Source organism: Lepus europaeus, chromosome 17 (assembly GCF_033115175.1).
Source record: "Lepus europaeus isolate LE1 chromosome 17, mLepTim1.pri, whole genome shotgun sequence".
In the NCBI taxonomy this organism is placed as follows: domain Eukaryota; kingdom Metazoa; phylum Chordata; class Mammalia; order Lagomorpha; family Leporidae; genus Lepus; species Lepus europaeus.
The window spans coordinates 71942476-71968303 of NC_084843.1; the positions used below are offsets into that span (position 1 = coordinate 71942476).

The following is a 25828-nucleotide window of genomic DNA, read 5'->3' on the forward strand; positions in this document are numbered from 1 at the left end:
GTGTGCTGCTCCTCCAGGGGTGACGGGGGAAGGGGACTGCTGCCTGGAGAACTTCCAGGAGTCGTGCAGGCCCTCCCTGCTGCCCAGCACATAGGGGGTCAGAGCCTCCCGGAGCGCTGGGCGGGAATGGGCTGAGATCTCAGAGAACAGGTGCTGATAACCGCTCCCCACCTGCCCTCCTCGCTGTTTGTCTTTTTGTCTCATCTCAAAGCCCCTTGGGAATAAGTGCCCGGATTGCTAAGGCAGCGCCCTCCCCGGAGCCCAGCAGCTCCGCCCCCTCTTCTCCCATTTGACTCAGGCTGTTGGCTCGGCTCAGAGAAGGTAGCAAAGTTCCTTTAAAAACCCCAGAGGAAGCTTATGCAAAAGGAAAACTTCGGGGCAGCGGGACCCACTCAAGGACTTCGAGACCCCGGAAAGCCTCAATTTTCCAGCGGCCTGCTCCGCGCCCCAACCTTATTTCGGGGCCTAGGGAGCCCTTGGTTGGCTCCGGAGCTCCAGACTAGGGCAAAGAGGGTGTGGCAGGAGCAGTCTCGCCACGCCCTCTGCCCCGCCCGCGTCCAGGAGCGGGTCCCTGAGCCCTGCGCCCACTCACTGGTCTCTTTAGGCTGCGGGCCAGAGCGCTCAGACTGCGCAGATCCGAGCCGCGGCGGCGGCTTAGCGCCCTCGCACCGCCCCGCGCCCCTCCCGCCGGCGCCGCCGCCGCCGCCTCCCAGCAGTCGGCTGTGCTCTGCTCGCGCGCCCAGGGCATGCTCCGCGCTCCTGCGCCCGGCCTCGGCGGCGGCAAGGGACGCCACCCCCCCGCGGAGACATGAGGCTCAGCCCGTGGGCCGCCCTGGCCTTGGGGCTGCTGCTCCTCAGCCTCGGTGAGTGGTCCCGGGTCTGGAAGACGAAGGGGTGGTTGCTGGGGGCGGGGGATCCTACCAGCTGCCCAGCCCGGGCGCTTCTCTAGAGACCGGTACCCTGGGACCCCGCGGTCGGAGCCTGACTCCCGCCACCCTCCGCTTCTTTGGACGCCGGGCGGGAGGCGTGGCGGCGGCTGTGAGGGCTGCGCGCGCCGGCTCGCGACGTGACCTTGCAGGTGCACTGCCCCTTTCGGAGCATCTTCTCGCCGTCCGCGCGCCGTCCCGGGCGGGATTGCGCGTTTCGTGCGGTCTAAGCTCTGTGTCCTTGACAAGCGTGAGCCCAGTCCGAGCCCACGGGGAAGCAGGAGACCCTCTGGGCGACGTGCCTGGGCGCGCTCGGGTTGGAGAGGCAGAGCGCCCTCCTGCCGACCTCACCCGTGACCCCGCGAGTGGGAAGTCCTCCCCGGGTGTCTGGGTGTCCATCTGTCCTGTTTCTGTTCTCCCCCTAGCCCAAGCCAACTTCGCGCCTCACTTCTTCGACAACGGGGTCGGCAGCACCAATGGAAACATGGCTCTGTTCAGTCTCCCAGAGGACACCCCTGTAGGTGAGGAGCCCTGGTGTGGACATCCCATAGAGGAGAGAGGTTCGCGTTCCTTGGGACGCGGGGACCAAACCCGTGACTCCTCTGAGCCCGTGCCAACGCCAAGCGCCAGGCTGCGCGGGCTCCGGCCGTTTCTGCTCAGAATTACCCCCACCCCGGGGTCGGGTGGAGGGAGGCAAAGACAGGAAAGGAAGTCACAGCTACAATGGCGACCTAAGCAGAGCCAGGCCTGGGGACCAGGGCCATACTGGCCCAGAGGCTAGGTCTGTCCTGCGGCAGGCAGCTGTCCAGCAGAACAGTAAGGCGCTGCCGCATGCCTGCTGTGTGCCTTGAGCAAATGGATTTGCCTCTCTGAGCCGTGAGTCTCAGGACTTTAAAACGACCCATGGACATCCAGCTGGCTGAGATGGACAGGGAGAGAAGGAAGAGAGGCTGGAGTTGCCCTCTCTGTCCCTCTCCATGTGGGGGTTGGGACCTGGAGGGGGGTGAGTGAGCAGGGACTCCTGGATCCAGAATCCCAGGCGTTGGGGTGCTGTCTTGCACCATGGGTCACCCCGCCTGCACCCAGGGAGCCTCTCCTGCCAACCTCCCCCTCTCCTCCCAGAGCTGGCTCCTGAGAGAGGATCACACCAGGCAGAGGGAAACACAGGCAGAGAACTCTGAAACAGCCCTATAATCTGCACAGATTACAGCCTGGGAAGTGGCTGATAACAACTGCTGACAGCCGTGAAGAACTGAGATAAAAAGTGGGGAGCAGTGGGGCGGGGGGCAGCAGCCAGCGCCCAGTTCAGGGTCCCAGCTTTGGCGCACAATGGAATCTCCACCCTCCCAACAGTTGACTTCTTGGACTGAAGCAGCGGAGAGAAACCAGGTCTCAGGTCCCAGGTCTCCCCCGTGTCTCCTTCCAGGCTCTCACGTGTACACCCTGAATGGGACAGACCCCGAGGGAGAACCGGTCTCCTACCACATCAGCTTTGACCCCAGTGCCAGGAGCGTCTTTTCTGTAGACCCCGCTTTTGGAAACATCACTCTGGTGGAAGAACTGGACAGAGAGGTATGGGAGATGCTGGGAGCCCTGTACAGGCATGCAGACCGACCTCTGAGGGCTAGAAGGTCTCTCTGAGTGAGACGCTCACTGCCCAGGAGGGGACGCCCACAGGGGCTGCCCCGGCACCTCTGCCCGGAGGACCTTGGGCTGCTACCCGCAGGCTTTACACTGGCAGGCTGAGTCGTGAGGCTCCTTAGTGAGCTCCCACCAGCCCTGCTAATCTTTTAAGCACGATCAATTAAAAATAAACCTGTGTGTGCTGTGAGGGATCTGAGAGAAGCCTTCCAAAAGGGGTTTTCCTGCCAGTCCTTGGACAGGTCCTGGCAGCGCCAGGAAACTCAGAGAGCAGATCAGGGCCAGAGAGTCATTGAAAGTGTGGATCTGAGTTTGTTCAAAGTCCTCCCATCTGCACCTTTCTGAACTTGTGGGTGACAGGGCACCAGGCTCTGCTTCCCTCTGGAGACCTCATGCTGGCCATATAACTGGACCTCAGCTGTAGGCCCCCAGCACCTCCTCCCTGGTACCCACGGGGTTCTAATGACCTTCGACATTATGTCCTGGGGAGCACTTGAACTTGAGCCACCCTTGATGTGGACCACAGCAGAACCCTGGAATATGGAGGGGTCTAGGAGAACACAAAGCCCCAAAAGAAGGTCTCAGGCACAATGGGAGGCGACATCTGGCTGTGCCAGATATGCTAAGGCTACCTTCCACGCCCCATTCATGCGCCCAGGAGGGCTTCCCCAGCCTCGGGGTTCCCCGCGGTGTTCCCAGACACTCACTCAGTCCCTGTGCTCCACAGAGGGAGGATGAGATTGAAGCCATCATCAGCATTTCGGACGGACTGAATCTGGTGAGTGCACACCCAAGCCGGCCCCTGGCAGCCTGCAGCGTTCAGGCCAGAGAAGGAGGAGGCTGGCAGGGCTCCTCCCCAGCCCTCCCAGGGCCCAGCAAAACCCACCCAGAGTGCCCACAGGACAGAGCTGCAGCACAACCAGAGATGGGGGGAGAGAAGGGGAGGAGAACGGAGGCCAAGTTCTCTCTGAGGAACTTCCAGTGTGTCAAACACATTGCGCAGCTTCTCCTCAGACCTGCCCTCCCCCTCTGCCTCCTCCCTCCTGGGTCTTGGCCCCTCGCCCAGGTTACCCAAGCTGAACACCTGGGCACACAGGTGTGCTCCCTGTCCTCCTTCTGCACAATCAGCATTTCCCCCAGCCCCCACCAGTGCATTCTGGGATTACTGCAGCAGACCCCAGGGGCTCCCTGGCCACCCCAGTCCACCCACAGAGTGCCACCGCAGCTGTCACTGTGAAGCATAGGTCTGGCCCCCATCCCGGGCTCAGAAAGCACCCAGAGCTGGCCCTGCCACCCTCGGGATGACATCCAAGCTGCCATCTGCCCTCCACAGACCCCCCAGCAGTCAGCATCTGCTTCCTCCAGCTCTCTCCCTCATCCACCCCACCACCTACCCAGCCAGCCATGCATCTCCTGTCTTCTGAACTCACCAGCCACCTCACTCCTCTTTGGACACATGGCCCCTCCTACCTGGCCCACCACTTCTTTCCTTCAAGGCAAACTTGCTGCAGGGCTTGGCGTTTCCTCCTCCGGGCGGCCTCCCTGCTGTCCACCACCACAGGCCAGGCTGGGGGGCAGGGTGGGGTCAGTTCTCAGGGCCTCTGGATTGCACACCTGAGCCCAAGGGATGCCCGAGGTACCCCTGGCTTGGGGGCAGGCAGGTGCAATGCAGGGCCTGGCCCACCTGTTATCTCCTGAGTGACATCACTGGGTTCTTTTATGTGCTATCCCTTGCCAGACCATTGCAAAATAGCACACCTGCAGGCTGCCTTCCATCACTGGCATGGAACACAGTGCTTTGTTTCATGTGGCTTCTTAATAATATTTGTTGGATGAACACATAGAAGAGAGAAGAGTGGAGATGAGAGAGAGACAGAGACAGAGAATGGCAGGACAGAGACACCTACCTGGGGCTGCTAGAAGCCACTATCCGTTTATCTCCCAGAAGGTCTCACTGCCCCAGCTCCTGAGCCATCTCTTCTTTCCAGGTGGCAGAAAAAGTCACGGTCTTGGTGACGGATGCCAACGACGAGGCACCCCAGTTCATCCAGGAGCCGTACGTTGTCTTGGTCCCCGAGGTGAGTGAGAAGCTGCTGGGCAGAGACTCCCACCTGGGCCATGGCCTGCTCTCCGGGGCTGCCAGGGACCTGGCCCCAGCACTGGCATGCAGAGCACCTGTCTACCATGCCCCACCCTCCATGCCCTTCCCTCCCTGACCTCTGTCACCATCCCCCCACATTCATTTTCATTACGGTCCATTTATTATCTTCCACTGTAATCATAGTCTATGTGTTCTGTAGAAATGTGAAATAGATAGAAAAGTAGAGTTTTTAAAGTTACCTTCAGTCCCTCCAACTTAAAACTTTGTTCAGTGTTGAAGTAGTTCCTTCTAGGCTTTTTGTGATTATAGGGTTGTTGCTTGTTTAGCATAGCTGTGGCTATACTAAATACATGTGTCCCATATCCTGTTTTTCACTCAATGTATAACATAAGGATTTTCCTCATTTTATTGTGGAGTTCGAATAACCACTGATTTACCAGTTTCTCTTGAGGGAACATTCCATCGCTTACTGAGCCGTTCTGTTTTGTTTGCTGTTTGTGAGAAACATCAACCTTTGAGTACAAGGGTATTTTTTCTTTAATTAAGGTTATTTCCCTAAGGGTCAATGCAGGGTATGAAATTAGCAAGTCAGAAGCATGAATGCCTGTGTTACCAAATGGCTTTTCTAGAATGGCATCTCTTCACTCCCTGCCCTGCAACACTGGGGAGATGATGTCTCCCCTCTCTCTCATGCCCACACCGCAGATTCTCAGAGTCTCAGATGTTCACTAACTCAGCAGGAGAAATACGCTTATGCTTGTTCTGAGTTGTGTGCACCTGCGTGTGACCCCTGGTGACCCGGATACGTCCATGTGGATGAACCATGCCCTCGTCTGTGCATGGCTGTTTCCTGTTTAAACCCTTCACCCATTTGGGGTCTTGGTTTTCTCCTTCTATTCCCTCCTTAAGGGAACCCCTGAGCCACCTCTTTGTGGCACCTCCTGCACCATGTCCTGCGTCTCCTCCATTGCTGCCCTTCCCCCATGCTGGCTGCTCACACACATGTTAGCCCTCCATTCCCTTCACTGCATCGCTCCATGGTCCCCATGCCTACGGCTCCCTAAGCATCCTGTCACTACCCCATCACCCCTCAGGACACACCTGCTGGGAGCAGCATCTTTAAGGTCCGTGCAGTGGACAAGGACACAGGCTCTGGAGGGAGTGTCACCTACTTCCTGCAGGTAAGAGTGCACACAGGACGTCACCAGGGACCTGGGCTGAAAGGGACACTGGATGGTCCCCACCTTCATCACCAAGGCCCTTGGGTCAGTGCCTTTGATGGTCCCAAAGAATCCACACAGGGTGCGAGCAGTAGGCAGGGATCCGAGGGGTGCAGAAGCCTTCTTCCCCTGATTGCCCCACCCTGAGTGTCCCCAGGCTCCACTTCCCCAGCCCCTTTCCCAGGCCCCCAGCACTTCATATCCACATGGGGTTGAAGAAACCTGTCTGGGCCTGCGATGGCCGCTAGCAAACAACCAGAGCAACAGCTCTCAGAAAAAGCAAAGCCGTGACCCGCTGCCTCCCACCCTGCACCTGACCACGTGGAGGCCCCAGCCCTATACCTGCTGCCCCTCCCACAGCATTTTCTGTTCTTCCCACCTCCACTCACTTACACCCACACTCTTCAAAGCGGTACAGCTTGGTGGCTAAAACCACAGGCTCCAGGGAGATTGCTGGGACTCTGTGGGTCTTGGGGCGATCCCTGGTTTAGCTCTTGTGCCACCTTCAATGCGTTACCTGCCTTACCCCGCTCAGTTTCCCCAGATGTAAGACAGGAAGGAGAAAAGCATGTGGGCTATTGTGAGGCTCAAATACTTAGGGCACTCAACAATAGCACCTAGCACCTGGAGCCTGATGCCTCCCAGTTGGAGGGGCCCCCCTGAGCACCACCACAAGACAGGAGCTCCTCGCCAGCCTTCTCCAAACAGTGGCCATCTACCACCCCTCCCTCATCAGATGCTGCCTAGCACTGGCCCACAGCCACTTACTTGGGGTGGGTTTGAGGTCCCTCAGCTTGTCTCCCTTAGAAAGGCTTTTATTTTTTTCCATTTATGTATTTGAACACAAAGTGGCAGAGATAAAGGAAGAGACAGAGAGAGATAACTTCCATCTGCTGTCTCACTTGCCACATGACCACATGGCCTGGACTGGACCAGACCAAAGCCAGGAGCCAGCAACTCTATTGGGGTCTCCCATATGGGTGGCAGGGGCCCAAGCACTTGGGCCATCTGCTGCTGCCTTCCCAGGTGCATTAGCAGGGAGCTGGATTGGAAGCAGAACAGCTGGGACTCAAACCAGTGCTCTGATATGGGATGCTGGTGGCGTAGCAAGGAGCAGCTTCACCTTAACCAGCTGCACCACAATGTTGGTCCCTTTCAGAATGGCTTTTAAACCCCATTCCCTGTAGGAGAGAGCACTCTGCAGGTGTTTCTTTTATTATTATTATTATTTATTTGACAGATAGTTAGACAGTGAGGGAGAGCGACAGAGAGAAAGGTCTTCTTTCCATTGGTTCACCCCCCAAATGGCCGCTACAGCCGGAGCTACGCCAATCCGAAGCCAGGAGCCGGGAACTTCTTCCTGGTCTCCCATGTGGGTGCAGGGACCCAAGCACTTGGGCCATCCTCCACTGCCCTCTTGGGCCAGCAGAGAGCTGGACTGGAAGAGAAGCAACTGGGACTGGAACCTGGTGCCCATATGGGATGCCGGCATCGCAGGTGGAGGATTAACCAAGTGAGCCACGGCGCCGGCCCTTCTGCAGGCGTTTCTAACCACTGCCAACTGTAGCCAGAGCTTAGCCCAATCTGTTTTCCAGCAGAGCAGAGAAAGAGAAGCCATGGACCTTGAGGGTATGGGAGAGCAAGCCCGCAGCCCTCCAAAGGGTGACCTGGGGCCAGAAAGGCTGGCTGCCCTGAGGTTTGACTTCAGCCTCAGGGGCAGTGAGCAGGTGGCTGTTCCCAGGCTGGCCCAGGGCTCCTGCCTGAGGCCCAGCTGTGCCCCACCCTTACAGAATCTGCATCCCAGCAAATTTGCTGTGGACCACCACAGTGGTGTGCTGCGCCTGCAGGCTGGGGCCACCCTGGACTACGAGAAGTCCCGGACCCATTTCATCACCGTGGTCGCCAAGGTAACAGAAAGGGAGGAAGGGAGGAGTGTGGGAGGCCGCTCTGGGGTGGGAGCAGAGCTGGAAGCTGTGAAGGGGTGGGGCAGTTAGGAGAGCAGGGGGTGCAGTGGGCAGAGGGGGAGGGGCAGCTGCATGGACATTTTCTCTGGGGAGCTGGTGTTCAGGGGGCTTGGGGAGGACACAGTCTCCTCTGACCCAAGACTAATGGGTCAGTGTCCTCTATCTGGCCACCATATGGGGACTCATGTATCCCACACATTCCTTTTAGTGTGGCCAAATGGGCACCGTTTCTCTGGTCAAACCTGTTCACCCCACCTCCTCCTCATTGGGGGACCCTCTCTGAGCCTCTGTTTCCTCATTCACTCACCCTGGAAGCTTAATAAAGTTCCCCAAGTTTTGCAAGTGCCTGGTGCTAGAAGCCTGCAGGGGCTCAGCCAAGGCTTCCTCCCCCAGAGAGCAGACAACACCAGCCACCATTGCTCCAGGCCCAGCATTTCCTGCACAGGAAGGCCCTTGCAGGACACTTAGTGGCTTCAGGCCATCCATGCCAGCCTGTGCTAGGAGGCCTGAGACAGACCCAGCTGCCGGCTACAGGAGGGTGCCTGGCACCATTGTAGGAGTTTACACAGGGTGCACACCATTGTAGGTGTTTACACAGGGTGCTAAGTCATTCTCTTGGCTCCACAGCACCCAGCACAGGCTGAGCACATAATAGAATGGCAGGTGTTTGAGCCTGGATTCCTGGTGGGAGGGGGACTTTGGCCTTGACAGGTGCGGGGAACCTGTCTGACCGCAGAGCCCTGCCTGTCTTCATGCTGCTTCTGTGGCCCCCGGTTCTTCTCCAGGATGGTGGGGGCAGGCTCCGTGGGGCCGATGTGATGTTCTCAGCCACTGCCACGGTCACGGTCAACGTGGAGGATGTTCAGGACACGGCCCCTGTCTTCGTGGGCACACCCTACTATGGCTACGTGTATGAGGACACCCTCCCGGTGGGTGGCTGCACCCCTCTGCCAGCGTCCCCTCCAGCTGCCTCTGGCCCTGTTCTGGGTGGTTGCCCAGGGTGCCTTGCAGGGTATGCATAGCTGGTCCCAGCTAGGTCACACTCTGCACACACTGGCTGGCTCCTGAGTCTCCCAGGGCTCTGGCCATGAACAGCTCCTTTTGCCTTGAGAAGTACAAGGCAGAGCAAGCCCAGGCTCATGTGGGGCAGGGGCTTCTTCTGGGTGCCCACCAGTCTCTGGCATTTCTGCATTCACACATCTGCCAGTCCAGCTATAGCCCCTCCAAAAGGCTGAGAGAAGACAGAAGGCTGTCACCTCATTTGGAGGGGGAATATCCTTGGTGCATCCCCAGGCCCCAGACCTTCAGCCTGGGGTCCCTCAGACCAGCAGTTCCCCCACTATTTGCTGCCTGAAGTACCGTGACCCTCAGACATCCCACAGGTGCAGCTGGAGGGTTGGCCTCAGCTTCAGTCCTCATTCAACCAAACCTCCATCCCCGGTGTTCCAGCTCCTGAGCTTGCCTTCTGGCCTCCCAGCAGGTCCTCAGAGGTTCCACCCCTGGCCTCTGAGGCCCAGCATCCCCTCCGAGGGCCCTCTCCCTCCTCATAAACCCGACCAGGTCTCACCACACAGCCCTTAGTCCTCTGCCTGAGTTGAGCCCACGGTCCCGATGCCCCCATGCTTCTCAGCTCATTCGGGCGCCCATCCCCTGTTCTGAAATGGGGGAGCTCCTTCTGCTCCCTTGGCACGAACTTGGCCCTCCCTGGGGTTCCCCTATGTTTTTCTGGGCATCAGCTGCCCCCACACAGACCAAGAGCTCCGTGCAAGTAGAGACCAGGCTGAAGCCAGACCTCACTCTGCCGTAGCTCGGGAGCACTGTGACTGAATCACATTCTCAACTTTCCTGACAGTGAAACAAGTACTTCAGAGGGAGGGAGGCAGAAACACCGGACTGCCTGGGTTGGGGCTGCCAGGCCGGGCCGGGGAGGCTCCAAGCACCCCATGAAGGAGCTGAGGGTAGAGAAAAGAGCAGAGGGTGTGGTCTCAGGGAGGGGCCTGGCAGTGAGAATGGAAGGGGACAGCAGTGTCAGCTGGATTGTCCCATTGTGGCCCCTCCCTACCAGACTCTTTCCAATGGCACCCAGTGCCTGGGGATAAAATCCTAATCCCAGAACTCCGTTTAAAGCCTGGTGATCCAGCCCCTGTCCCACCTGTCTCTCACCTCTCCCCCATGCACCTTGCAGTGGGGTGAAGGTAACAGCTGGAGGGGACAGCAGGGGAGCAGTGGGCTGAGGAGACAGTCAGCAGACCTGGGCATCCCCCTGGGCAGCACACAGTTGGCCCCGTTGGACCAGCAGAGGCTCAGGCTGTCCCCCTCCCCGCAGAGCTGGAGAGAGCTCCCAGCAGAGCAGAGAGGGGCCGCTCTCCAGGGCCATGCAGAGGCCTGGCTCTTTTCCTGGTGGGGGGGAACCTCCCTTCTGTGAAGGGGAGGGAGTGCTCCAGAGTTGCCCTAGAGCCTTAGGCAGCTGCTTCTGCTCCCCCCAGGGCTCTGAGGTGCTGACAGTGGTGGCCATGGATGGCGATCGGGGCAATCCCAACCGTGTCCTCTATAGCCTCGTGAACGGTGAGTCAGGGGTGGCTTCAGGGCAGCAGCTCTGACCCTGGGGGTGACCACAGCAAGGTTCATCAACCGTTTGGGTCCCAGGTCCCTCCCCCCATGGGACCAGCAGTATGGAGAGGAGGGGCTGACCCCCCACCCCGAGGAGCTGGTCTCCTAGGGCGTGTGCTCAGGCTCCAGTGGTCACCATGTCCATCAGCAAGGAGAGCACATTGGGCTGAGGGCTCAGCAGCAGCCTGGGTGGCCCGGATTGAGTTCTGCCACCCTGGGCATCCCCTTGATGAGAGCAGATGGCAGTATTTCTTACACTTGTGAAAATGCTGGGGTTTTTTTTATTTCTGCTCTTTCTACAATGGGGCAGCAACTGAGCCTGTTGTGGCAACCTTGGGAGACCAGGTCATCACCCTGGTGCCCAGTCTCACACACACACATCCTAGATGCTGTCATCCAGAGACCCCTGCACCAGGATTCACCTGATGTGCACTTGCCCTGCAATTGCTCCAGTGTGGATGAAAGTGCCACTGTCACACTTAAGCACACAGACCCCTGACTGCCTCCCTGACCCACCACACTGCAGACCTGTGCCAGATTACAAGACAACCCCCCTCCGCTCTCCCCCTCATTCTCTAACCTCTCTCTTCTCCCTCTCGCCTTTCCTTCTCCCCTTCCCGCCTTCTTTTTTCACCATCTCTCTCTTCCCTCCTTGCACACTTGTGCACGTGCACACACATGTGCACACACACAGAATATTATGCATGAAGAAAAAGACACAATATGGAAGCCGGGAGCCAGGCAAAAATCCAAATCCCAGATCTGTGCTTCCTGTGTGACCTTAGACAGCTTACTGAGCCCCTTTGAGACTTGGTTTCCTCATTGGCAATGCAATAGATGACCGTGTCACAATTTTGGGAACACTTCTAAAAGGCAGTGCGCTAGGAACCTGCACCCCCTGTGGCCCTTTACAGAACTGCAGGGCATGTGTCTATTACAGGAAGCGAGGGAGCCTTTGAAATTAACGAGACATCTGGAGCCATCTTCCTCACACAGAGCCCTGCCCAGCTGCAGAGAGAGATGTATGAGCTGTATGTGCAGGTAACGCCCCTCTAGACTGGCCTGCCCTACTCCCTCCTCCGGCGCTGGAAGGCTACCGAGGTGATGAGACCCAGGGCCTCCTCCATCTGGGGGCCTCCTTCCAGTCTGGGAAGTAAGCTGGATGTTGCTTCCTGGAGCTCCTGCAGCATCAGGCTGCAGCAGAGGTACACACAGCCCGTGATGAGAGGAGCCATGAAGTCACAGGCAGAATTGCGAAAAGGCAGGAGGAGGTAGGACTGAAGCAGCAACGCCTCTGCTAAGAGCAGGCTCCAACAGGCAGAGGGTGGCAGAGGGGAGTGATGAATTGGGGGTGGGCAGCAGCAGAGTGAAGGCTTCCAAGCCAGGAAAACCCTGGGTGCAGCCTGGAAGTGGGAGCACACAGTATGCCCGGGAAATAGGGGAGACTGGAGCCAAGAGCCTGCTGGAGCAGGCTCTTAGAAGGAGGACCATTGAAACCCATGGCTGGGCTGGAGGAGAAAACAAAGGCCCTGAAATGCAAGCTATGCATTCTCTCTAGAGCAAGGCATGTGACTTGCATGGTCACCTAGGAGCTACATGTAAAAGGACCCCATGTTAAACTGAATACTTTGCTGTTTGCTTTCTTGAAATTCTTAATAGCAATGCAGTTCCATTGACAGGTTGTGAGCAGGCTTAGAAGTACCTGTGGGAAAGCTCTCTCTGGTTGCTCCCTAGATCACTAAAGTTCTTGGATGCGGACAGCATGGTCAACAAAGCTTTCCAGGACTCACTCCTGGGAATGGGAATTCCCTGTGTCCAGGGTCAACCCAGGACTCGGCGCGTTATCCTGGCAGTAGGCTCTGCCTGGCATCTGAGAACTCTGATGTCAAGTCATGCTTAGGGGGAGGCAGGGAGATAGAGCCATGGCCAAGGTGGCAGAGGAAAAAGGCCTGCAGGCCTGCAGGGAAGTGGCATGGCAGAAAGGGGCAAGTTGCAAAACATAAAAGAAGGCAGATGGCACATAGCATGGCTGTTGATTGTCTGGGAGGGGTGAGAGAGGGATGAAGGAGGGGTGGGTAAAGGCCCAGGTATCGCATCATCGGGAGCAGGGCAGAGGAAGCAAGCTAAATAGGAGGGGAGTGATGGACCTGGGTGCCTGGGGTCATTCAAGGTGAAACATCCACACTTGGGCAACCAGGATTGACCTTTACAGGAGAAGACGTCAGTAAACAGGTGTCTGTGATGGACGTGGGAAGGAATGAGGTCACCCAGAGGATGGCTATGGGGACAGAATGGCCGGTGGCCAAGTCCACAGCTGCAGAAGCAGCAGGGGCTGTGAGTGAGGGGGAGAGGAAGGGCAGGTGAGGAGAGTCGGGGGGATCAGAGAGGCTAATCAGAGAAGCGGAAAGAGAACAGAGCCCTTGGGCAGGGGAAAGGATGGTGGTGTGGCTGCAGCATGCAGTACAGTGGGAAGTGCCCATGTGGGGATGGTGAGAAAAGTTGCAAAGTTGCAAAGTTGGAAGTGGGGACGGCAGGCATCAGCTTCTGAGAATGAGAACATAAGAGCAGCCAGGGCATAGAGGAGTTGAGTGCAGAGAGGGTCATTGTGGGAGAGCGACCTTCCAGAACTAGGGTGTCTTTGGAGAACTAGGGACAGGAGATCCCTGAAGGGGCCCCTGTGACATTTACCACATGGTTCATGAGGTGCCCATGGACCCTCAGCCCTGGCTTTGCAGCCTGTATTAGTGACAACCTACCGCCAGACAGAGTGGCTTACGGCAACACTCATGCATTCTCACGGGCTGTGTGCGTCAGGAGCCCAGACTTAGCTTGACTGGGTCTTCAGTTTCAAGGTCTCGTGTCTGACTGCAATCGGGTTGTTAGCCAAGACTGGGGTTTCCAGGAGTCTCAGCTGGGGACGGGTTGGTCATCGGTGCAGCTCAGTTCTTTTGGGGGATCTTAGACCAAGAGAGCCTCAGTTCTGTGCTGGCTGTTGGCTAGGGGTCACATGGGCTTCTCCAACACAGCTGCCCGCCTCACCACAGTCAACAAGGGAGAGAGTCTTCTAGCAAGGCAGAAGTTACAAACGCTTGTCATCTGATCATAAAGGGAAAGCTCATCTTTGCCATATGCTGTCAGTTAGAAGCAAGCTGCTAGACCAAGGATCACTTAAGGAATTGGGATTGTACAAAGGTGTGACTACCAGGTCACTGGATCATTGGGACTAACGAGAGTCTACCTGCCACGCAGCCATAGCCCCCTGTCTCCACCCCAGGTCACTGAGATCAGCTCTGCAGGGAGCCCAGCTGCCCAGGCCATGGTCCCCGTCACCATCAGGATTGTGGACCTCAACAACCACCCACCGACATTCTATGGAGAGAGCGGGCCCCAGAACAGGTTTGAGCTGTCCATGTATGAGCATCCGCCGCAGGGGGAGATCCTGCGGGGCCTCAAGATCACCGTCAACGACTCCGACCAGGTGCCTGGCCCTGCCCTCTGAATAGTTGGGTCTGCGGGAACCCTCGCTGGGATCCAGGCGGGTCTCAGAGGGAATGAGCCAAGAGCATACAGCTGAGAGGGAGAGGAGAAAGGATAGCTGCTTAAATGCCTTAACCAATTAACAGGTAAATCAATTAAAATAAATTTAAAAATCAAGTAAATAAATTTAAATTAATTAAAATTAATAAATCAATTAACGAGTAAAAGCCAGGATGGACCTTTGGCTTAGCAGTTGAGACGCTGGTTAAGATGCCCACACCCTAGTTCAGAGTGCCTGGGTTCAGTCCCCATCTTCAGCTCCTAACTCCATCTTCCTGCTAATGCAGACCCTAGAACCAGTTACTTAATGACCCCAGTAGTTGGGTACTTTTTAAAAAATATTTTACTTATACCAGCCGGCGCCGTGGCTTAACAGGCTAATCCTCCGCCTTGCGGTGCCGGCACACCGGGTTCTAGTCCCGGTCGGGGCACCGATCCTGTCCCGGTTGCTCCTCTTCCAGGCCAGCTCTCTGCTGTGGCCAGGGAGTGCAGTGGAGGATGGCCCAAGTTCTTGGGCCCTGCACCCCAGGGGAGACCAGGAGAAGCACCTGGCTCCTGCCATTGGAACAGCGCGGTGCGCCGGCCGCACCGCGCCTACCGTGGCGGCCATTGGAGGGTGAACCAACGGCAAAAAGGAAGACCTTTCTCTCTATCTCCCTCTACTGTCCACTCTGCCTGTCAAAAATTAAAAAAAAAAAAAATTTACTTATTTATTTGAAAGGCAGAGTTAGAGAGAGAGAGAGAGAGAGAGAGGTCTTTCATCTGCTGGTTCACTCTCCAAATGCCCACAAAGGCCGGAGCTGAGCCTATCCGAAGCCAGGAGCCAGGAGCTTCTTCCAGTCTCCCACACGGGGGCAGGGGCCCAAGCACTTGGGCCATCTTCCACTGCTTTCTAATGGAGCAGCCAGAACTTGAACTGGTGCCCAATGGGATGCTGGCACCACAGGTGGAGCCTCCCTCCCTTCCTCTCTCTCTCTCTCTCCCCCCCGTCTGTGTCCTCCTGCCTTTCAAATAAATACATCTGTAAACATAAAGAAGTAAAAGCCAGCCAGCCAGGCATTCGTGAGTGAGTCCTGCCACCTCCTGTGTCTAGCGCAGGATTAGACATCATGTGTTTGTGACCTTGCTTAATCCCCATAGCCTGCTAAGTCTTCCTGATCCTGAGCAGCTCATGTGTGGGAAGAAGTGAGACTGCTCACCTCCCAGGGCCTGGAGCATATGGAGGCGCCTTGCTTAGCACAAATCCTGTAATTCCTTCTTTTTGTGAAAAAAAAAAAATTATTTACTTGAAGCATAGAGTTACAGAGGAGAGGGAGAGGCAGAGAGAAAGAGATGTTCCACCTGTTGGTTTACTCCCCAAATGGCTGCAGTAGCTGGGTCTGGGCCAGGACGAAGCCAGGAGTCTGGAACTCCATCCAGGTCTCCTACATGAGTGCAGGGGCCCAAGTACTTGGGCCATCATCCCCTGCTTTCCCAGGCGCATTAGGAGGGAGCTGGATGGAAAATGACTGGGACTCCAACCAGTGCTCATATGGGATGCTGGCCGGCAGGCGGCAGCTTAACTCACTGTGCCACAATGCCATAGCTCCTTTCCTTATCTACATTTTCACTTTCTGCATTTTCAGTTATGTGAGGCCAACTATAGTCCCAAAATATTAAATGGAAAATTCTAGAAGTAAGCAATTTCTGAATTTTAAATACCTTTTATAATAGCAACTGTAATTTTTCTATTTTATTGTAAGGTTTTGCTCCTAAGGTAGACCTTAAACTTTAGCACAGCAATGGATGCACAGGAAAAAACACAGGCTATGTCTACAGCCATACAACCTTGAAGGTGCCTGATCTCTGATCTGATCTCGGAAGTTAAGCAGGGTCAGGCCTGATTAGTTCTTGGATGGGAGACCAGGGTATTCTCTGAGGAGTCAGGCATCCATGGAGGTCTTGGAACATAGTCCCAAGGGAGGCTTGGGACTATGAGAATACGGAGGCTACTGTTTATAAATTTCTATTCTCATGTCTCTGTGCTGTTTCTGTTCTTCAAACTCTGCTGCCCAGGGAGCCAATGCCAAATTCAACTTGCGGCTGGTGGGCCCAGGAGGCATCTTCCGAGTGGTGCCACAGACGGTCCTGAATGAAGCCCAAGTCACCATCATAGTGGAGAACTCAGCTGCCATTGACTTTGAGAAGTACAAAGTGTTAGCCTTCAAGGTGGGTGCTGCCCTGCCCTGCCCTGAATGGGGTCCCAGGAGCTCACACCAGCACTCATTCCTGAGGGCACTGTGTCACGCCCTGGCCTTACTGCTAATGTGGGGAGCAAGTGATGGACCAGAAGGGAAGAAGAGCCATCCACGGACAGAGCTTCTGTGAACCACTCATATATTTTAAAAGTTAGTTATTTGAAAGGCAAAAAGGCAGAGAGATGGAGATGAGTGAACCATCTGCTGGTTCACTCCTCAAGCACCCATGGTAGCCAGGGCTGGGCCAAGCAGAAGCCAGGAGTCTAGAACTCAATCCTGATCCCCCCCATGAGGGTGGCAGGGACCCAGGTACTTGAGCCATCATCTGCTGCCTTCCAGGGTGTACATGAGCAGGAAGCTGGAATCAGGAACAGAGCTGGGACTTGAACCCAGGCACTCTAACGTGGGATGCTGGCATCCCCAGAGGGGTCTTAACCACTGTTCTAAATACTTGCTTCTAGCTGGCACCACGGCTCAATAGGCTAATCCTCCGCCTGCGGCGCCGGCACACCGGGTTCTAGTCCCGGTCAGGGCACCGGATTCTGTCCCGGTTGTCCCTCTTCCAGGCCAGCTCTCTGCTGTGGCCCGGGAGTGCAGTGGAGGATGGCCCAAGTCCTTGGGCTCTGCACCCCATGGGAGACCAGGAGAAGCACCTGGCTCCTGCCTTCGGATCAGCGCGGTGCGCCGGCCATTGGAGGGTAAACCAATGGCAAAAAGGAAGACCTTTCTCTCTGTCTCTCTCTCTCTCTCACTGTCCACTCTGCCTGTCAAAAATAAATAAATAAATAAACAAAAAACACTGCAGCATATGAGAATCATACACCACAATTAATTGACCTTCACCCTGCAAGGTTTAAAAAAAAATACTTGCTTCTGAGCCCCAGCTTCTAAACTACAGCTAGACCCAGGAATGCAAAGTTCAGGGAAGGGGATGGAATGTTATCAAAGGAAAATTATTCATATACTTTGCCTTGTTTGTAGAAACTATTTGATTGTCAAGATGCTGTCTCATCTGCCTTTGACACCTGTCATCTGATCTGATAACAGTCTTAGCAGAATAGGGGGAGAGTACTCCTTTGATATAATTTGTAATTCCATTAAGTTATAAATGTACATAAATAATACAGATTGTACAAAGAGACTTCAAAAATTCATGGAAAATGGAATTAAAACACACTTTCCATGAACTTTTTGAAACCCATTTATATTATAACATACAAGTTATATTCTAACAAAAAGGAAAAATAAATATTTCATTGATATTATTTAAATGAGCATTATTTATACACACAAGCTTATATCCAGGATCACACTTAAAAATGAAATACTACAACATAGGATATCAGGAACAAAAGAGGGATGCCTGCTAACCCATTATTATTGAACATAATTCCTGAAATAACATTGTTCTTGGGATAAGAAACAAAATAAGAAGTACAAACCTTAGGACTGGCATGTGGCACAGTGGGTTAAGGCACTGCTTATGAAGCCATCACCCCCTATCTGATCAGAGTGCCAGTTTGAATCCTGGCTGCTTCCCTTCCAGTCCAGTTTCCTGCTAATGCCTCTGGGAAGACAGCAAATGTTGGCCCAAGTACTCGGGTCCCTGCTACCCAAGTAGGGGACCAATGTAGAATTCTGAGTTCCTAGCATTGCCCTGGCCAGTCCTTTGGGAAGTGAACTAACAGATGGAAAATTCCCTCTCTCTCTCTCTCTCTCTCTCTCTCTCTCTCTCCTGCTCTGCTTTTCAAGTAAAATAAAATAATTTTTAAAGGTTTATTTATTGGCCGGCACCGTGGCTCAACAGGCTAATCCTCCGCCTAACGGCGCCGGCACACCGGGTTCTAGTCCCGGTCGGGGCGCCGGATTCTGTCCCGGTTGCCCCTCTTCCAGGCCAGCTCTCTGCTGTGGCCCGGGAGTGCAGTGGAGGATGGCCCAAGTGCTTGGGCCCTGCACCCCATGGGAGACTAGGATAAGCACCTGGCTCCTGGCTTCAGATCAGCGCAGTGTGCAGGCCGCAGCCGCGGCGGCCATTGGAGGGTGAACCAACGGCAAAGGAAGACCTTTCTCTCTGTCTCTCTCTCTCACTGTCTACTCTGCCTGTCAAAAAAAAAAAAAAAAAAAAAAAGAAAAAGGATTTATTTATTTATTTGAAAGGCAGAGTTACAGAGAGGCAGAGAGAGAGAGAGAGAGAATCTTCCATCCGCTGGTTCACTCTCCAAATGGCTGCCATGGCCAGAGCTGCGCTGATCCAAACCAGGAGCCAGGAGCTTCTTCTAGGTCTCCCATGTGGGTGCCAGGGCCAGGGACTTGGGCCATCTTCCACTGCTTTCCCAGGCATATCAGCAGGGAGCTGGATCAGAAGTGGAGCAGAAGTGGGACTTGAACCAGCACTCATAGGGGATGCCTGCACTGTGGGCAGTGGCTTTACCTGCTATGCCACAGTGCCAGCCCCCAAAATAATTTTTTTATTTCAAAAAATAAAATAAAATTTTAGATCCATACCTGGTTTTTTTATAATATACATTTTCTGGGTTTTGCGAAAAAAAAAATTTCAAACCATAAAAACATTTTTTGCACCAAAATAAACTCATACTTTTAATTCCATATCTTTCTGTCAACTTTTGGAAGTCCCTCATACAGTGGAAATGACAAGGAAGCTGTTCCTGCAAGCCCATGGGGGAACAGTGTGGGGCCCAATAGACCCTTGCAGGGGGTGGAGGAGCAGCGAGTTGGCAGCTGGGAGAAGACAGGCGGGTGCTCGACCAGTTCTGTGGGGCCAAGAGGCAGGAAAGTATGCCCTAGGTGACTTCCTACCCAGACAAGGCCTCGTGTTCTTTGCTTCCGCAGCTCCTGGCCGTGGAAGTGAACACCCCAGAGAAGTTCAGCTCCACAGCAGATGTTGTGATCCAGCTCCAGGACACCAACGACAATGACCCCAAGTTCACCTCCCACTACTACATTGCCAGGATCCCCGAGAATGCCCCAGGGAGCACCAACGTGGTGGCTGTCACAGTGGGTTGGGGACTGGTCCAGGGGCTGGAGGGTGTGGGCCCTCATGAAGTGGGACAGATGTGGGCTCCAGTTTCGGTTGCAAAACCCACATCAGCTACGTCCTTGCACAAGCTCCGTGCCCTTTCAGTCTCAGCTTCCTCATCTATACAGTGGGGAAAACAACCCTCCCACCCATGTCTCCAGTGAGGACGTATGTGCAAACCCCAAGCACAGGCCCAAGACCCAGCCCCTTTTCCTCCCTCATTTATCGAGGGGCAATAAATACATTCTTGTTCTAAGCCTTTTGATTCCTCCAAAGCTTAAGACCTTGGAGGAAAACTAGGGCTCCAGGGCAGCCTCCAGATCAGCATCCCCCAAGTTGGGCAAACCCCAGGTTCCCCTGGATTTGCCCTTGAAAGCAACACACAGACACAGGACTGCGGAGTGCCCTGGGCAGGTGCCACTGGGAGCTTTCTCTCTTGCAGGCAGTGGATCCAGACACAGGTCCTTGGGGCGAAGTCAAATACTCCATCTATGGGACTGAGGCAGACCTGTAAGTAGATCCAGAACTCTAGACATGGCCTTGGGTAAGGGATTTGGAAGGCTGCGTGTGCAGAGGGTCTGTGCAAAGGCAGGATCAGAGCCTGGGTAGAGGAGGCACACATCCCCGTCTCCAGGGTGTAGGAAGCAGTGGCGAGCCTGATGCACAGGTGTCGGGGATGCACTCAGGTGGCTGGAGAGGCCATGGTCACAGCCTGGAGCTAAGACCCATGGCCTCAGGAGCCAGGAGAGCGGGTCTTGGCTGGGGAGGAGGCAGGCCATTTCCTTGCAGCGCGAAGGGCTGTGATTTGGGTTATTGAACTCCATAGTGACTGATGGGTGAGTAGATGGGAGGATCTGCCTCCCTCATCAGATTGCAAGGATGAGTGGGAGAGAGCAGGTGGGGCAACTTGAGGAAGTTGCATGATGCCTCCCTGCTCCTTCCCAGAGGCAGCTCGCCACTGCAGACATATGTGTGTGTGCGTGCACGTGTGAGCATATGTGTGCATGTGAGTGTGTGTACATGCACATGCACACACATGCATGCTTATCCACACATGTGTGCTCTACACACCGTGCCTCTGCTCTCTGTGCCTGGCAGGTTCCTGATCCACTCATCCACTGGGCTTATCTACACCCAGCCCTGGGCCAGCCTGGACGCCGAGGCCACTTCCAGGTACAACTTCTATGTGAAGGCAGAGGACACGGAGGGAAGGTACAGTCTGGCCGAGGTGTGTGTCACTGTGCTGGACGTCAATGACCACTACCCCCAGTTTGGAAAGAGCATCCAGGAGAAGACAATGGTGCTGGGGACCCCCGTGAGGATTGAGGTGGGTTTCAGAGGCAGCTCGCCTCCCCCGAAAGTCTGGTTCCAGTGGCTGCGAGAGACACTGGGGCTTAGGAATTTCACTTAAAATAAAATATTGTACTCCAGGCTTGGGCAAAGGGCTTCAAGGTCCTTTATATATCCCCATTGCCACCCCAACCCAAAAGTAACTCTGAGGAGGAAGACATCCCCACTTTACAAATGCAAACTCTGAGGTTCACAGGGGCTAAGTGCTTGACTTGCTTAGTTCATGTAGCTGCGCCACTGCTGTCAGAACAATGCTTTTCCCACTGCACTTCACTCTCTTCCGAAAAACACCTGAACCCTGACACCCAACAGACTTGAGTTTGAATCCCAGCTTCTACCTCTGCATCTTTGGGCAAGTCACTTAGCATCCAAGTTTTCATTTTTGCAAGTATACTATGGCTTTTCCAATACCCACTTCCTGGACTTGTCCTGAGTCTGGGATCATAGGACCCAGAGAGAGGACCCAGCATAGACCCTGACTTATACCAGGGCACACCTTCTTTTCCTTTTCCAACTTGTCCCACTCCTCATAGGATCTGGACAATTTCCCATCAACCCAGCAAGTCCCACGTGACATGTCAGTTCAGCTGCTTTCCTTGGATATTGTCCCCAAAGCCCAGTGCTGTGTGTCCCTCCCTGTGCACAGGCCATAGACCAGGATGCAGAGGAACCCAACAACCTGGTGGACTACTCCATCACCCATGCCGAGCCGGCCAATGTATTCGACATTGACGCACACACAGGGGAGATCCGGCTCAAGAACTCCATCAGCTCCTTGGATGTCCTGCACAACATCACTCCCAGCGGGGAGGACTGCACGTGGTCCCTGGAGGTGCAGGCCAAGGACCGCGGCTCACCATCCTTCAGCACCACGGCCTTGCTCAAGATTGACATTACAGACACGGAGGTGGGTGTAAAGCCCTGGTCCGGGAAAGGGGGCGGAGGGCCAGCTCAGACCTGCAGCAAAGACAGAGAGGCAAAGCCGTCATCTCCACACTTGCTCCAAAGGACGCTCCATGCTAGCAAAGGCCACCCGTGCCAGCAGACACAAACTTTGGAATCAGAATGTCTGCTTTGCTTTAATGCTTTTTAAGGATGTGACATTGAGGCTTGTGATGTTGGTGGGGCTTCCAGACCTGATTGATCATCCTGCTGCTCCCACCATGCTCCCCGCCCTCTGCTCTTAAAGTCACCAGTACGTTTCCTGTGTAACAGCAATGATGATGCCTCCCTCGCATAGGTGTCGAAAGCCAGAAATGAAATCATTACGTGACTATGTAGCTGTGAGCTTGTTAGCGGAGATGAGTGGAATAAAATTCATCCAAGAAAGAATTGAGGCCGGTGCCATGGCTCACTAGCCTAATCCTCCGCCTGCGGTGCTGGCACCCCAGGTTCTAGTCCCAGTCAGGGCGCCGGATTCTGTCCCAGTTGCTCCTCTTCCAGTCCAGCTCTCTGCTGTGTCCTGGGAAGGCAGTGGAGGATGGCCCAAGTGCTTGGGCCCTGCACCCGCATGGGAGACCAGGAGGAAGCACCTGGCTCCTGACTTCGGATCGGTGCAGCGCGCCGGCCACAGCGGTCATTTTGGGGGTGAACCAACAGAAGGAAGACCTTTCTCTCTGTCTCTCACTGTCTAACTCTGCCTGTCAAAAAAAAAAAAAAAAAGAATTGAGACATGAGACAGAGGAGCACTCAGCAAGGTAGCAAGGTTCAGTGGGGTAGGGCGTCCGTCAGAACAGATGGGCACCTCTCCAGATGGAATCTGAGAGAGAGTGCCTAGTTCACGTTTAGACTGGGGTTTATAAGGCAGTGGGGTCCTGTTCTTCTTGCTGTTTCTCCTCTCCCCCACCTCTCCTGGACAAATTAGGTAAAATTCCTCCCGAGGTTTCAGTACTCAGTGCTACCAGACCAAGTAGCCCATCTTGAGCTGGGCAGAGGAGCTGCCCCTAGGGTGCCTGCCTTGGGAGAAGGCTGTGAAGGTTTTATTGCCACTGTCATCAGGCTGGGTAGGCCACTTGGCGCTGGGCAGAGAGGATTCTCCTGGGGAGCTTTCCTTGGGGGGAAGGCTGGGACCGCCTGGAAGGTTATCAGGGTATGGGTGGGACTTTGTACTGTAAAATACAGGGCTGCTTCCAAGGTTGCTCCGTTCCTTTCTGCAGAGCTATGTTTCCCTTGGGCTCCAAACAGACAGACACACACACACACACACACAGAGGCTAATTTCTAACTTCCTACCCAACAAGCTCAGAGTCTGGCATAAAGTCAACCCTGAAAGGGCACCTGCTCTATTCAGGCAGATATTGCCTCCCCTCCCCCACCCCCAATCAAAAGCACATAATATTCTACTGTCTCAAGGCCAGAGTCCAGTAAAGCCGGAGTTTTGACTTCAATAGAGGTTGTTTGCATTACCTTCTATTGGAGTGTATTGTTCTAGACAGTGAGTTGTACCATGCTCTCGCTCTGTGTACTTCCTTCCACATTGCTTCCAGAAGGTTTAGAAACCATCAGGCTTAAGGAAGCTTGTGTCTGAGCTCTGTCTTCCAGAGCCCAGGCAGGAACAACTGAATACAGAGCACGGTTCTCTCTCACAGACGCTGTCCCGAGATCCCATGGCTGCCTTCCTGATACAGACCAAGGACAACCCCATGAAAGCTGTGGGTGTGCTGGCCGGCATCATGGCCATCGTCGTGGCCATCACCATCCTCATCTCCACCGCCACCTTCTGGCGCAACAAGAAATCCAACAAGGTCTTGCCTGTGCGGCGTGTGATCCGCAAGCGGCCCAGCCCTGCGCCCCACGCTGTCCGTGTCGAGTGGCTCAAGTCCAGGAAGGCCAAAGCTGCAACCAAGTTCATGCTCAAGGAGGATCCTCCCAATGAGAGCGACGACAACCACGGCCCAGTTAGCTCACTGCCCCCTAGAGCTCCAGCTCTGCCTCCGCCTCCCAGTATGGCACCCGACACAGGTGCAGCCCACTGGACAGTGCCTACAGTCTCTGGATCCCTGACCCCCCAGCAACCTCAACAATCACCACCAGAACCCAAGGCCTCGGGGAGCCCCATCCGGTCAACTCTGGTCTCTGAGCTCAAGCAAAAGTTTGAGAAGAAGAGTAGGGACAACAAGGCTTACTTCTAGACTCTGTCTTGAAGTCTCCTCTCCCCCCAACTCTGTCCACTCTGCTACTGTGTCCTCACATCCCGCTCCAGAAAGTTACCCCTGTTTTGTACAATGCTGTGACACCCTCCCCCCCCCCCCTTATACAGGGCTCTAGACAGGGCCTTGGGCAGACAATTTCTTGAGCAACGGGATCCACTTGACAAATACTAGCCTATTCCCTAAATCCTGGACACAGCTACAATGATCCCTATCCCTTAGAGACTGGGAATTGACAAGGAGCATCTCCTACTCACTCACCAACCCCAAACCACCCAGACCCTCGTGTCCCGCTGGGATCTGAATAACATTAACCAAGGGGCAGGGTCAGGGCTGCCTAGGACAAGGCCAACTGCCGCCCAGATCCTGAAACACAGCTAGGGGAAGAGCAGGCAATGGGGGTCCAGCCCTGCATAAGGCTGGAGGTGAGTGAGCCCTGCAGCCACAGGAGAGCAAATGCAGGCAAAGGGAGGGGAAGGAAGCAATGAAAATTTGTGCAGATTGCAGGACCGTGCCTGAAGCTGTGAGCACAGGGAGGCAGTGTACATGGGGAGAGATGGCAGGCTCCTGTTGTGCCCGTGTGGGACCAGGGACTCAGAGGCATGAGATGGGCCTCCAGTTGGGAAGACCCTGAGCCCAGAAATTGTCTGAGCTGGAACCACAGTGGTAGCCCCAGAAGCATCTGGAAGAGCATCAGGGGCCCTCTGTGAGAGTGCAAAGTGGCAAGAAAGCAACGTGGTTCCTGCAGACCAGCCTCTGGGTGCAGCTCCTCCAAGGACACATCAGGAGCCTCGCTGCTGCTCTGCAGAGTGCCCGCCAGAAGCGCTGGGCTGGGTGTGGGAGCTGCCACAGGTCCTCAGTAGTCAGAGCTGGCTGCTGACTTGGCTTGAACCACACATCTCCCATTCCATTCTCCTCTCACCACCCCATGCCACTGTCAGAGAGAACCGGACTGCACAGCAGCACCCAGTCCAAGGCTCTGCTTCACTGAGTTCCCAAGAGAGGAGTGGTTTGCCTGAGGCTGCGCAACAGGTGGGTAGCAGGGATGGAGTCTGAGCATTCGAGGCTCCTGGGCGTGTCCCTCCAGCCAGGGCTCTCATCCTTGGTGTGTGCCAGTCTCCCCAGGACTGAAATCACCCAGCGCCTCCCCTGAAGGACCCTGCTATAAGGAGATCCAGCTGTGTCCACAGATAGACAAGTGGACTGGTTCTTTGCATTTTGCCTGCTCTCGCTGAAAACCTGTCTAGGATGCATCGGATTTTTATGCGAGCAGCTTCTATGCACGTGTGTTCTTCCTGGTTTCTGAGTCTGTGTTTGGAGGGGTTACTCAGGTGTGCCAGTGTGTAGACCCCCTGCCAGGTGTCTGCATTTCCCAGCCCAGATGGTATTGACTGAGAGGTGTCAGCAGACACAGGTGCTTTGCAGCCAGAGTTTCAGGAGAGGCTGTGGTGCATCAGGCATGGCTGCTGCAGGGAACGCAGCATCCTTAGGACTTGCATGCAGTCAACAGAACATCTTGTGTGAATGGCAAATAAAATCCGTTCAGCAAAGGGCAAGCCGCTCTCCTGCTCCCTGCTTGCGTTTCTGTGCTCTGACTTGTGCGATCTTTTCAGTCTTCCCGAAACACAGCCAGGCTCAGTCTGCCTGCTGGCTCCCTTGGTAGGTGGATCTATCCCCTGCCTGCTAGACCTGATGCTAAGGAGGGCTGCAAATGGGGTCCACATTGCCACGTGTCCACCTCAGACCCAGCCCGTTTGCAGGCTTATCTGCCGGAGCGTGGCCAGTGGAAGGGGATTGCCTCCGAGTGCAACCGGCAAGGGCAGGAACCGGGAGGCTTGGTGTGTGCATGGCTGGGCAAGCAGTGTCGTCTCTGGGACAGTGGTTGTAAAGAGCTCTGGGCTGGAAGCTCAGCCCACCCCCTGGTCCCTGAGAGGCAGGAGGCACTTCTGGACAAGCCCGGAACTGGAACCAAGGCAGAGCCAACCTTGGAAATTTAGTGGCCAGCATCAGCCACATTGGGAAAAGGAGGGGGATCTGGCCAAGCCGAATGGACCCA

General features: G+C 55.1%; 1 protein-coding gene across 2 annotated transcripts; it reads left to right on the forward strand.

Annotated features, from left to right (window-relative positions):
* Positions 1–785: 785 nt before the first annotated feature.
* On the forward strand, positions 786–25317 carry CDHR1 (cadherin related family member 1). 2 transcript variants are annotated; one of them, XM_062214267.1, is made up of 17 exons: positions 786–863; positions 1352–1447; positions 2353–2498; positions 3295–3345; positions 4556–4645; positions 5763–5849; positions 7679–7795; positions 8638–8781; positions 10339–10417; positions 11403–11503; positions 13737–13940; positions 16055–16207; positions 19087–19251; positions 19716–19783; positions 20372–20600; positions 21270–21530; positions 23212–25317. In XM_062214267.1, the coding sequence occupies exons 1-17, from the start codon at positions 809–811 to the stop codon at positions 23752–23754; spliced, it is 2589 nt and encodes an 862-aa protein (XP_062070251.1). In that variant the 5' UTR covers positions 786–808; the 3' UTR covers positions 23755–25317. The 2 variants fall into 2 exon arrangements, with proteins under 2 accessions (XP_062070251.1, XP_062070252.1); XM_062214268.1 differs by lacking the exon at positions 16055–16207.
* The last annotated feature ends 511 nt before the right edge of the window (positions 25318–25828 follow it).